We start from the raw sequence: 12962 nt of genomic DNA on the forward strand, positions 1-12962 counted from the left end.
TAAGTCTCCAAGGGTGGGGCAGACCCCAAGGCCATCCTGGAAGCATATGTGCATTCATTTCTTTATACTTAGCAATTGTTTATATGGTTATAGGGTGGGGATCTCAACTGCTTTCAAGCTGTGACTAAGAAACTAGGTCCCTAGGGGTTCAGTCAGACCGCAGGGTCTATTCTATTATCATGACTGCATTCATCTCTTTATGCCCAGCATTTGTATATATAGTTTTGGGGAGGGGATCTCAACCGTTTCAAAGTTATGACACAGGGACTATGTCTCCAAGGGTGGGGCCAGACCCTAGGGCCAACCTGGAAGCAACTGTGCATTCTTCTCTTCATACTCAGCAATTGTATATATGGTTATACGGTGGGGATCTCAACCATTTCCAAGTGATAAAACTTATTTTGGCCCCACCCCTTAGCCCAGGGGGTCAGCCCCAAAATTTGTACAATTTTGAATCCCCACCACCTAGGGATGCTTCCAGTCAAATATGGTTGATATCTATCTCTTAGTTCCAGAGAGGAAGTCGCTTAAAGCAATATAGCCAAATTGCCCCCTTTTGGCCCGGCCCCTCAGCCCCAAGATTTGTACAATTTTGAATCCCCACCACCTAGGAATGCTTCCAGTCAAATTTAGTTAAATTCCAATCAGTGGTTAAGAAGAAGAAGTCGTTTAAAGAAATTGTTGACGGACGGACGCCACAGTACGGCATAAGCTCACCTTGGTCCTTCGGACCCGGTGAGCTAATAAATGTTATGAAAACTTACACCACTATTAATCAATAATAACTTGATAGTAAATATGAATAATAATCAAACATAATATATCGATCTAAACCATATATCAATGTACCTGAATAACATTTCGACAGGTTATGTCTGTAATATCTGTTTACATAAAAATATTTTATTTAATAAATGCATATTCCTATCAAAGTAATGAATACCGTATAGGACATATGAATGTGACACATTCTTAAAAATATTTAAGTATGAACAGGTAATGAATAGAAGAATTCTTTTAATAAGATAAGATTTTAAATGTTTCCAATTGTTGTGTGTAGCTATCTAAGAGTTAAACAAATCATTAAATGAAATTAAATTTAAAAATTGTAAGATTTAATTTAGTTCAAAAATAAACATACAAGTATACAACAAAATAATCTGATTGTGTGCATATCTATTTTTTATTTGTACAGACTTCTTACAACTTCTTAATTTCTAGTAAAATAATAATGGTTAACATATACATGTAATTCAAACTCTTTTTATACCAACCAAAGTTATATAATCCTAAGTGAACCAAAGTCCAGAAATACATGAAGACATGTTATTCTACTGTTTATATAGAACCAACCATGTTATTCTACTGTTTATATAGAACCAACCATGTTATTCTACTGTTTATATAGAACCAACCATGTTATTCTACTGTTTATATAGAACCAACCAAAAACGTACTAAGCTTACAGAAGTTCATACAAGAAGCCAAGGGGCCGGGTCTGAAGCCGCTAACCTGTTGAGTGTTTTTCTTTTTACCAAACTCCCCAAAACCACACTTAAGAAAGTTACTGGTCAGATATCATGACAGAAGGAATTTTGGTTCTTTAGAAATAAGTCATCTGAGCATTTCAACAAACTCGACCTCTGTGACTTTGAATTTGGAGTAAACGCAACAACTGGTTAACCTGGTGTAGAATAATATGACCAGGTGGAGTGCTGGGCGTCTATAATGTGGTATTTCAGAGGGATAGCACTACTCTGCCCCGTCACAAATAGGAAAACATACCAACCTATCACCTCCAGCACACATATACATTCAATGTACATTACACACATGGAGGCACGCCTTTTATCACATACCTGTTGAATCTTGTTATAGTAATACAAGCAATTTTCAGACCATGAAGTGCAACATTCTGTATTGTACAAGTGCAATACGGAATGTTGTATTTACCTACTAGACGGAACTACTTTTTATGGGAATCCCCTTATCATGGTAAACTTAAAAGTTCCCGATATTTGCAAAAAATATCGAAGTTTATAAAATGTTTGTATCGATCTTTACCAAATACGGATGGTATGTGATAAAAGCAAGACCACACACTTGTGTTTTTCTAACGAATCAGAAAGCACTCATTTATTGTGCGGACGTAAATATTCACTCGTGCGGAATATATTTGTCCGCAGAATGATTGAGTGCTTTCTGATTCGTTAGAAAAACACAAGTGTGTGGTCTTGCATATATGTATGACCTTAGTTGTCAAAAGGATGTTAAACCCTATAAACCAATCAAAACAAACTATTTCAAACGTTTTGGTACTTTATACTACCAAGTCACTGTCTAAATGTCATTTATTAACACTAGGCCATTTGGTTCTTCATGTGAGTTTGTTTAAGCTTTTAAACTTTAATTTATTGCACAATGTATTGCAAAGCTGCCGCTAGTGGCCGTGTGTATAGATATCTGAATCAACATCACCTTGTAATACTTTTTGCCAAATTTTGTTGTAATTGGCCCAGTGGTTCTTGAGAAGAAGACATTCAAAGAAAAAAATTACAGACTGATGACAGACAGCAACTGATTGAAATAGCTCAGCTGTCCTTTGGTTCAGGTGGCCAAAAAATCCATTGTACAAATTCTATAATTTCCCCAATACCAAATTCATGTAAACATAGTTACAAAACCACAAACCAATTACAATATGACTAATATATAATGTTGAACTATAACTTTCATCCACACAATGTGTAATATCAGCTGTGAAATAGCATGGTAAATAATACTACGGGTATGTCTTGTAATCTTTCACATACAAATTTTGGTAATGCCCCAGACAGAATGACATACAGTGAACGAAGGGACACAACTCTACATATCATTCACCCCTGAAGACACATTTGAACCCTTTCAATTCAAAGGTTGGAATAGTTCATTGTGAAATTTCAGTGGTCAATGAGTTAATACAAAGTTTGGCAATTGTATGCCCTAAACAAAGTTATACACATTGAACAAAACGGCTTTAACTGTATATAGTGAGTACAAGACACAGTTTTAGCACAGAACACTCTACCATTCCGCGAGGTATACTCGCATACAATATTTGATTTTTTTTGCTGATTATATATTTGAGATATGACAAAGTTACTCGTGGACAGACAGATGAAGTGTAAATGGTCTGGCAGTACCAACCAGGGGACTAATAAGTTACAAAATGTAACATGGGGTTTGGTAATAGCAGGTTTCACTGTATTGATTTGGACCTAAATAGACATGCTAGTCAACTACAACAAGTCTGACGTCAAGAAGTCCATATGCACTCTTTGTTCTCCTTCCAGGCTGAACTCTCGTCAGCATAGATTTCCTGCAAAATATAAAAACATTAAATGAAACAAAAGAGAAAAGTCCATACACATCCAATTCATCATACAGTGTAATAAGTCTTGAGAAACTAAATTTTCTGCCTATGAAAATTGAAACATTTTTTCAAGAAGTAATCTCTTCAGTCACATGTTAAACATCTATATCATTTATAAATTTGGTTCGCTGGTGCACTGACCTTTTTCCATATAGGTACAACTGCCTTGACAGTGTCGATGGCATAACCGACTGCCTCTAGACTTTCTTTTCTGTGTGGGGAAGACACTGCGATCACAATGCTAGCCTCCTCTACTGGTACAACCCTGTATAAATAGTAGACAAGGTTTGGGGTAAATATATATATATGGACTGGGGTCAATCACAATGCTAGCCTCCTCTACTGGTACAACCCTATAATAGTAGACAAGGTTTGGGGTTAATATATATATAAACTGGGGTCAATCACAATGCTAGTCTCCTTTACTGGTACAACCCTGTAATAGTAGATAAGGTTTGGGGTAAATATATATAGACAGGGGTCAATCACAATGCTAGCCTCCTCTACTGGTACAAACCTGTAATAGTAGATAAGGTTTGGGGTAAATATATATATAGACAGGGGTCAATCACAATGCTAGCCTCCTCTACTAGTACAACCCTATAATAGTAGACAAGGTTTGGGGTTAATATATATATAGACTGGGGTCAATCACAATGCTAGCCTCCTCTACTGGTACAACCCTGTAATAGTAGATAAGGGTTGGGGTAAATATATATATAGACAGGGGTCAATCACAATGCTAGCCTCCTCTACTAGTACAACCCTGTAATAGTAGATAAGGGTTGGGGTAAATATATATATAGACAGGGGTCAATCACAATGCTCGCCTCCTCTACTGGTACAACCCTGTAATAGTAGATAAGGTTTGGGGTTAATATATATAGACAGGGGTCAATCACAATGCTAGCCTCCTCTACTAGTACAACCCTATAATAGTAGACAAGGTTTGGGGTTAATATATATATATACTGGGGTCAATCACAATGCTAGCCTCCTCTACTGGTACAACCTTGTAATAGTAGATAAGGTTTGGGGTAAATATATATATAGACTGGGGCCAATCACAATGCTAGCCTCCTCTACTAGTACAACCCTGTAATAGTAGATAAGGGTTGGGGTAAATATATATATAGACAGGGGTCAATCACAATGCTAGCCTCCTCTACTAGTACAACCCTGTAATAGTAGATAAGGGTTGGGGTTAATATATATATAGACAGGGGTCAATCACAATGCCAGCCTCCTCTACTGGTACAACCATGTAATAGTAGATAAGGTTTGGGGTAAATATATATATAGACTGGGGCCAATCACAATGCTAGCCTCCTCTACTAGTACAACCCTATAATAGAAGACAAGGTTTGGGGTTAATATATATATAGACTGGGGTCGATCACAATGCTAGCCTCCTCTACTGGTACAACCATGTAATAGTAGATAAGGTTTGGGGTAAATATATATATAAACTGGGGTCAATCACAATGCTAGTCTCCTCTACTGGTACAACCCTGTAAGAGTAGACAAGGTTTGGGGTTAATATATATATAGACTGGGGTCGATCACAATGCTAGCCTCCTCTACTGGTACAACCATGTAATAGTAGATAAGGTTTGGGGTAGATATATATATAGACTGGGGTCAATCACAATGCTCGCCTCCTCTACTGGTACAACCCTGTAATAGTAGATAAGGTTTGGGGTTAATATATATAGACAGGGGTCAATCACAATGCTAGCCTCCTCTACTGGTACAACCTTGTAATAGTAGATAAGGTTTGGGGTAAATATATATATAGACAGGGGTCAATCACTATGCCAGCCTCCTCTACTGGTACAACCTTGTAATAGTAGATAAGGTTTGGGGTAAATATATATATAGACAGGGGTCAATCACAATGCCAGCCTCCTCTACTGGTACAACCTTGTAATAGTAGATAAGGTTTGGGGTAAATATATATATAGACAGGGGTCAATCACAATGCCAGCCTCCTCTACTGGTACAACCCTGTAATAGAAGACAAGGTTTGGGGTTAATATATATATAGACTGGGGTCAATCACAATGCGAGCCTCCTCTACTGGTACAACCCTGTAATAGAAGACAAGGTTTGGGGTTAATATATATATAGACTGGGGTCAATCACAATGCGAGCCTCCTCTACTGGTACAACCCTGTAATAGCAGATAAGGTTTGGGGTAAATATATATATAGACTGGGGTCAATCACAATGCTAGCCTCCTCTACTGGTACAACCCTGTAATAGTAGACAAGGTTTGGGGTAAATATATATATAGACTCGGGTCAATCACAATGCTAGCCTCCTCTACTGGTACAACCTTGTAATAGTAGATAAGGTTTGGGGGAAATATATATATAGACTGGGGTCAATCACATTGCTAGCCTCCTCTACTGGTACAACCCTGTAATAGTAGACAAGGTTTGGGGTAAATATATATATAGACTCGGGTCAATCACAATGCTAGCCTCCTCTACTGGTACAACCCTGTAATATCAACAAAGCTCTATATAAATGTGTTAGAAACAGGCTATGGGTCACTTCAGTGATAATTTCTGGTGGATTAAAAACGTTTGTGTAATGTTTACTTCTTTTGAAACTCAATATTTTTGTGATGGTATCCACGGATAATTGAACCACTCAAAAGGCAATTTAACAGTGAACTCAACATTTTACCAAGTCACAATTTATTCTGTAAATCGAGTGACCAGCAGTGATTATGTAGACAACACTAAAAGTAAAGTATAGAAAATTTATCTATCCTATGAGGGATAGTGGAAGCAGAATGTCAGATGCCTTGAAAAATTAGCCACCACAGCCCTCTTAGGATAAGACTGGGTTGTGGGTTTGAGGCCTATGTGGAGCACTCGCCAGGTACTGGTCGGAAGTTGATGGTTTTATCCCCAGATACTCTGGCTTTCCTCCACCACTAAAACCAAGACCACAGCTCTGTTAAAAGGATATAAAACCCAAACAAACAAATCAATATCCTAAGTGTAGAAATAGGAGGAACAAAAACAGATCACTGACAAAACCTCAAACCTGGACCACATATAAATCACCTCGTACAATCAGAGGGAGATACAGAGAGAAAGAGAGAGAGATGTAGTAAGCCAAGTCAGCCATCTTGTTTTTTAAAAGTCTCCAAAAATTTACAGATGAAAATACATAGTATTCTTTTGACATAAACCAATGTATAAAGTTTGTTCTCTCTGTACAAATAGGAGGTATGGTAGTCTACTAATCTAGCGGGGTTGTGACCGAAGGGTTCCTGGTTAGAGTCATGTCGTAGCACTGTGTTGTATCTTTGAACAAGATATTGTACTCTGCTTGTTCCAGTCTACACAGCTGTAAATGAGTACGTGGGGGCAGTGCTAGAATTATCGAATGCTAGTGGCAAGCACCGAATGGCAGCACCGGCTGTATGCTCCCCAGGGAGTTAAGAAAGATATTGGCTGGTTGCAAAGGCCCTATAATCACGAAATATAATTTGTGAATGATAAGTTGCGACAACCTACAAACTAGGTTGTGATAAAGCGATATATAAGAACCTCAAATTCTTCTTATTATTATTATTACGGTAACACCGTAGCCCTGTAGTTCTAGTCCACGTTCTCAAACAAATGACATGGTCTTTCACAATGGATATGACTTTTTAGAAACTGTTTAATAATATACCTTTCTCATAAGTAGAGCAATGTGACAACTGTTACTCCAGGGATATACATTCAACAAACCTAAATTTCCAAGTCCATGACACTATGGAATATTAATAGGTGTACTGATTGGACTGTCTGCTTACAAGGGAGATAATCAATAATTCATCTGACCTACTAATATCAGTCCTCTAAATGACTACCGTAAAAACCCATGTAATTTGCGCACTTTTTTTTCAGAAATTTAATACCCAAAGTGGGGGGTGCGTAAAATACACAGGTATAGAAAATTTCAAGTTTTTTTCAGGAAAAGATCGCCGATTCTGAGAGATCGCCATCTTGGATTATGTCCCTTGGTACACGGAACTCTAAGACAAATGACGATCAACAAATTTATTTATGTCAAACATTAATAAAAGATCTATAATGTGTTGTTATGTGAGTTTATGTGAAAAGTATTGATAAATAGGTAACCGTTAACAAAAAAAGTTTAGCCAAATTCCTATGCCAGAGAATCGCCGATCAACATACGACATTACGTTTAGACATCTCGGTGCGTTTCCCCATACTATTATTGATTTTTTGGGTGCGCAAAATATTCGAGTAGAAGCTTTTTTCCCGATTTTCAGCCTCAAAAAGTACCTGCGCAAATTACACAGGTGCGCAAATTACATGGGTTTTTACGGTAGTACTAATTTCTGTCAAGAAATTATTCAAGTCTTCAAACACAAAATTGACAAGGGATCAGATGTAAAACAAAGATGTCATGTAGTGCTCCAGGTACCTTTGGATTTAAGGTCAGTGCTGGGGCTTCATAAGTTAAGTTCACCTGAACTGAAAGGCCAACTGACCTTAAGCTGTTGCACAACACCTGTTGTCAGTTGTCAACTTTTACAGTAAAAATTCTATTACATATACCCCCGGTAGTCCATAATGACTGAACGGATTTTCACAAAATTGTTTGGTCTGAATTTTTTCTATTGAACTCCTACAGTACATGTAGCAGAATTTAACTTGGTCTAGATTCCTTTGGGGGAGAAGGTTGAATAAGGAAATAGATATAAACATATTAAGGTCTAATCCTTTCGTTATGGAAGCTTAGAAGTAAACACACTTAATTTGAAAGGCTGCTTGAACTGAGGAAACAGTACATGTATATGAATGAAGATATGGCTATACACTAAGGGCCAACAGTGGTAAATAAAAGGACTATCCTTCCAAAATAAATTGCCTGCTTTTTCACTTACATTGATTGTACTCTTGATACACCTGACCATCTTTGATATTTTCAGATTAAAAAAACAAGAAAACCATGCAGGTGCCTTAACTGGATTTCAAAAAAAAATAAATTAAAACTGTCAAATAGGTTTCATATTTATCAAGAAGTGTGAGAAACGTAATGAGAAAAGAGGATTTTGTTTCAGAACTACATTTTAAGTCCCCACAGACAGGCAATAATCAAGTGACAGTTTACGTACACAAGTATTTTTTTGTTCAGCAACTTATGTATGGTATTGGCTTGGGATCTCGCCTGCTTTCATGTTATGACCCAGATCTACAGACTGGAGTAAGTCTACAGAGGCAGGGCAAGATCCCAGGTCCAGTCCAGGTAGTATAAGTGTATTCATTTCTTCAGACTAGCACTTGTATATCACAACCACTTCCATGTTATCATTTAGGGACTAAATCCCCCAAGAGCAGCGCCTGACCCAGAGCTTGAGTGTGCTCTCAGGGGTTCAGGCCTGGGCTAGGTATTTTCCATGGGTTTTGCCAAAGGATTCAGTAGTCTGACTTATGAGTACTTTCTGGTCGTTAGGTAGTCTGACTTATGAGTACTTTCTGGTCCTGAGGTAAGTATAAGGGCTAAAGGATGTACTCCATCCAGGTCATCAAGCCAAGTTCTCTAACCATTGACAGCAGTAAACACAGGAGGTTTTCCTGTGGTGTCGGAATCAAGTACCTGTAGTGTTTTAGATTTTACTCTGGACCTATCATGAAGGAGTGCAGAACAATACCATTACCATATAGTGTCTATTAAAGGGCACCTGTCTGTCTCAATGATAGCACTCTCATACTTTCTTTTGCATATTTCAACTGAAACTAAAAGGTAAACAAAATTGTAACCTTGTTTTTGGGATCCACATTAACACTCACTTGTCCATGAGTGGGTTTATACATGTATAGTGTTACATTAAAATTAACCAACTAGACTTAGTTTTGTTTACAATATGACACAATTTCACATAGTGTATGTTTACCTTTCAAGAAAAATATCTACTCTAAGTATAGTACATGTATATAGTTTAATTTCTTAAAACTCATTCACAATTAGTGACTTTTGAGCCAAAAACTCTTGATACACCTGTGTATTATGGAGAATCTGTTAAACAAAATTATGTTTCAAATAATGGTGGCCTCTCTCAATCACCTACACCCAATGCCCTTAAAGACCAATTATAGCTAGCACTTCCCAATGTCAATCAGTGAAACGAAGCAATGCAGGAAAGGCCTCCCTATATTACTACCAATAAAAAAAGTCTATAGGGATGTTCTACACCGTATGTGTTCCGTGTTGTTAAATATCCACCATCTAAATGTCACTGAGCGGGAAATATTAGTACTGTAGGTCAGATTAGTTATTGATTATCTCCCTTGTAAGCAAACAGTCCAATCAGTACACCTATTAATATTCAATAGATTTCACTGCCCTTAAATTCTATATATAAGTCAAAACCCAGGAATCTCCCATATACCGTTACATAGGCACGATCATTTTTGATATTTCCCTTTCAGTTTAAACAAATACATATATATATTTAACCCTATTTATGTTTCCACTTGTAGCCTTCCTAATCTCTGTGTCATCATTAATTAACTGGTAGGGTAGGAGCATCCAAGGAATGATTAAATGGGTAACCGATGCGAGAATGTCTCCCTTGTTATATGTATTACAGGGACAGATGGATTTTCTAAACAGGACATTCAACCAGTATTATCAAATATTTTTAGATTACTAATACATCAACTCAAATTCTAATTTCTTTTTTTTTAAACCCTCCTGTGAATGATTTTACCTGTACATTATTATTTTCATTTGATTTCTAAGTTGTAATTTTAAATAACTAAATGTTAAAATATTTAAACCTGCATACATTAGTATACAGCTAAATGGTCGTATATCACCATACAGTAACAAATAACATGTGTTATGAAATTTCAAATCCTATATGGTATACACTATTGCATGTAAATATTCCTCAATCTTTGGCCCACTATTTGCACAGAACAATATTTCAATATCAGGCACATCATAATATTTGTCTTGAACCTGTCCAATATCAGCACATTTGATCAGCAGACAGTCATTTGTTTGTTACATGAGTACCGGTAACCAAATAGATGATAATCTCGCATTTCTGCAGGAGTATAATATGCATCATGTATGGAAGATGGAAGCAGCAACTTCATCCCTGCAGTCTTGTCCGACTGAGAAATATGAACCCACAAAGCGTGAATAACAAGACCTGCGACAAATGGTACATGTCAGCGTGTGTCCATTTTACACGAAATGTGACAGAAAATGGTACATGTGTCCACAGTACACGACTGGTGATAGAAATGGAGGCATGCTTATACTGAGAATACATTCTCTAACAAAGACAATGACTCTAGTTTAGTTGTGTCACCCATACTTCACTGTCCATAATGTGAGTGTATGAATTTTTATGTTTCTATTATCTTCAAGTGGCATTGAGAAATCAATCGCTGAATAGATCAAAGGAAATGTGAATTGACTCCACTGAAGCAGATCATTAGCATGAAAAATAGAAACAGGATACAATCAAATTATCATTATAAAAGCTAGGGTAATTAGCCTATACAGTGAACAGGTAGACACTTCAGATACCAGTCTCCTTCACAACGTCCACAGATACCAGTCTCCTTCACGACCAGCTAGCTCTCTAATGGGATCAAGATGCTGTGGACTGTCAATCAATATGTGTTTGGATACTGTTTTGTTGTAGTTAAACACTATAGTAACTGTTTTGTGCTAACAGGCCAAATGAATGTAAATTCCTAAAACCATAAGACTGACTATTAACCATGTATAAAGTGTCAACCTAGCTACCAACAGACCCGAAGGGCCTGTATCCCAGCATTGCTATGACCAATTACATAAGTTCTGATTTCCTCCTATTTTCCTATGCAACACACAACTTTCAGAAAGTGTCATTTATGGTTTACCTCTAGTTGAAGATTGTCTTATATTTTTCATTCATAAAATAAGTCTTGCAAGACAATAAGTCTGAACTATACATTGACATTAACCTGCTGTGATTAATTACCATATGGAAATATGGCAATGCAAATGTATTATGCAAAGATTGAAGTGCTTGATATTTCCTATTGATTTCATTTGTATGATAAGAATAGTTGACCTATATACCAGTATAAGACTTTTTGACTCGTATCCTACAGCTTTATATTAATTTAACTAATAATGACCTTTTTCATTAATAAAAAAAAAGGAAAGTGAAATTGGAAGGTTGATGGCTAGGACATGATACACGCATCAAAAACAAAGAAACACGTCCAGCAGACAAAACAGACACATCAGAAAAAATACAAACAGAATACACGATCATAAATGCCGCCTTTCTATCATAAGAGACTGTCGGTGACATAGTGCAATCAAATAAGCTATTGTAGAAACTACATAAAATTTGTTTTAATTATTCATGGTATCATACCTGATCTGGCACAATTAGGTTTTCATCAAAGTTCTGCAACACTGAATTTTTACTGATATTGCAAAATCACCCTACCACATCAGAAAACTCTTTGTCTTCCCCTATGGAACAGTTTGGTTTGGTCTGTTTAAGCAATATGGGAAGGTCCAATAGGGAATTTAGGAAAGACAAGGAGCCACATAATTGATTGATCGATATTTTTTTTTTTATTTGAAAATTGATCTTTGTGATAGCAGATACGGATAGGCAGTGTTCCTAACGTTACTATGTGTACTGTTGTAGATAGAAACAAGCAACACACATGCCTCGTTACTTTTATGGCACTCTCTTCACCATAGTAGTCTATTAGTACATTATACATTACGCACTCCCTTCATCGTAGTAGTCTATTAGTACATTATACATTACACACTCCCTTCATCGTAGTAGTCTATTAGTACATTATACATTACGCACTCCCTTCACCATAGTAGTCTATTAGTACATAATACATTTCGCACTCCCTTCACCGTAGTAGTCTATTAGTACATTATACATTACGCACTCCCTTTACCATAGTAGTCTATTAGTACAGTATACATTACGCACTCCCTTTACTGTACTAGTCTATTAGTAGATTGTACATTACGCACTCCCTTTACTGTACTAGTCTATTAGTACATTGTACATTACGCACCCCCTTCACCCTAGTAGTCTTTTAGTACATTATACATTACGCGCTCCCTTCATCGTAGTAGTGTATTAGTACATTATACATTCCGCTCTCCCTTCACTGTAGTAGTCTATTAGTACATTATACATTACGCACTCCCTTTACCGTACTAGTCTATTAGTACATTGTACATTACGCACTCCCTTCACCCTAGTAGTCTATTAGTACATTATACATTACGCACTCCCTTCACTGTAGTAGTCTATTAGTACATTATACATTACGCACTCCCTTTAACGTAGTAGTCTATTAGTACATTATACATTACGCACTCCCTTCACCGTAGTAGTCTATTAGTACATTATACATTACGCACTCCCTTTACCGTAGTAGTCTATTAGTACATTATACATTACGCACTCCCTTCACCGTAGTAGTCTATTAGTACATTATACATTACGCACTCCCTT

General features: G+C 36.9%; 1 protein-coding gene across 1 annotated transcript in view; it reads right to left on the reverse strand.

Annotated features, from left to right (window-relative positions):
* Window positions 1-1444: 1444 nt before the first annotated feature.
* Window positions 1445-12962, reverse strand: part of LOC110454976 (molybdopterin synthase catalytic subunit-like) — a 32572-nt gene continuing 21054 nt past the window's right edge. The window contains exons 5-6 of the mRNA XM_021504822.1: window positions 3557-3738; window positions 1445-3361 (exon numbers count right to left, since the gene is read on the reverse strand). Coding sequence (XP_021360497.1) covers window positions 3299-3361; window positions 3557-3738 — 245 coding nt within the window. The 3' untranslated portion in view covers window positions 1445-3298. The remainder of the gene's footprint in view (window positions 3362-3556; window positions 3739-12962) is intronic.

The sequence above is a fragment of the Mizuhopecten yessoensis genome, unplaced genomic scaffold (assembly GCF_002113885.1).
Source record: "Mizuhopecten yessoensis strain PY_sf001 unplaced genomic scaffold, ASM211388v2 scaffold8123, whole genome shotgun sequence".
Classification (NCBI taxonomy): domain Eukaryota; kingdom Metazoa; phylum Mollusca; class Bivalvia; order Pectinida; family Pectinidae; genus Mizuhopecten; species Mizuhopecten yessoensis.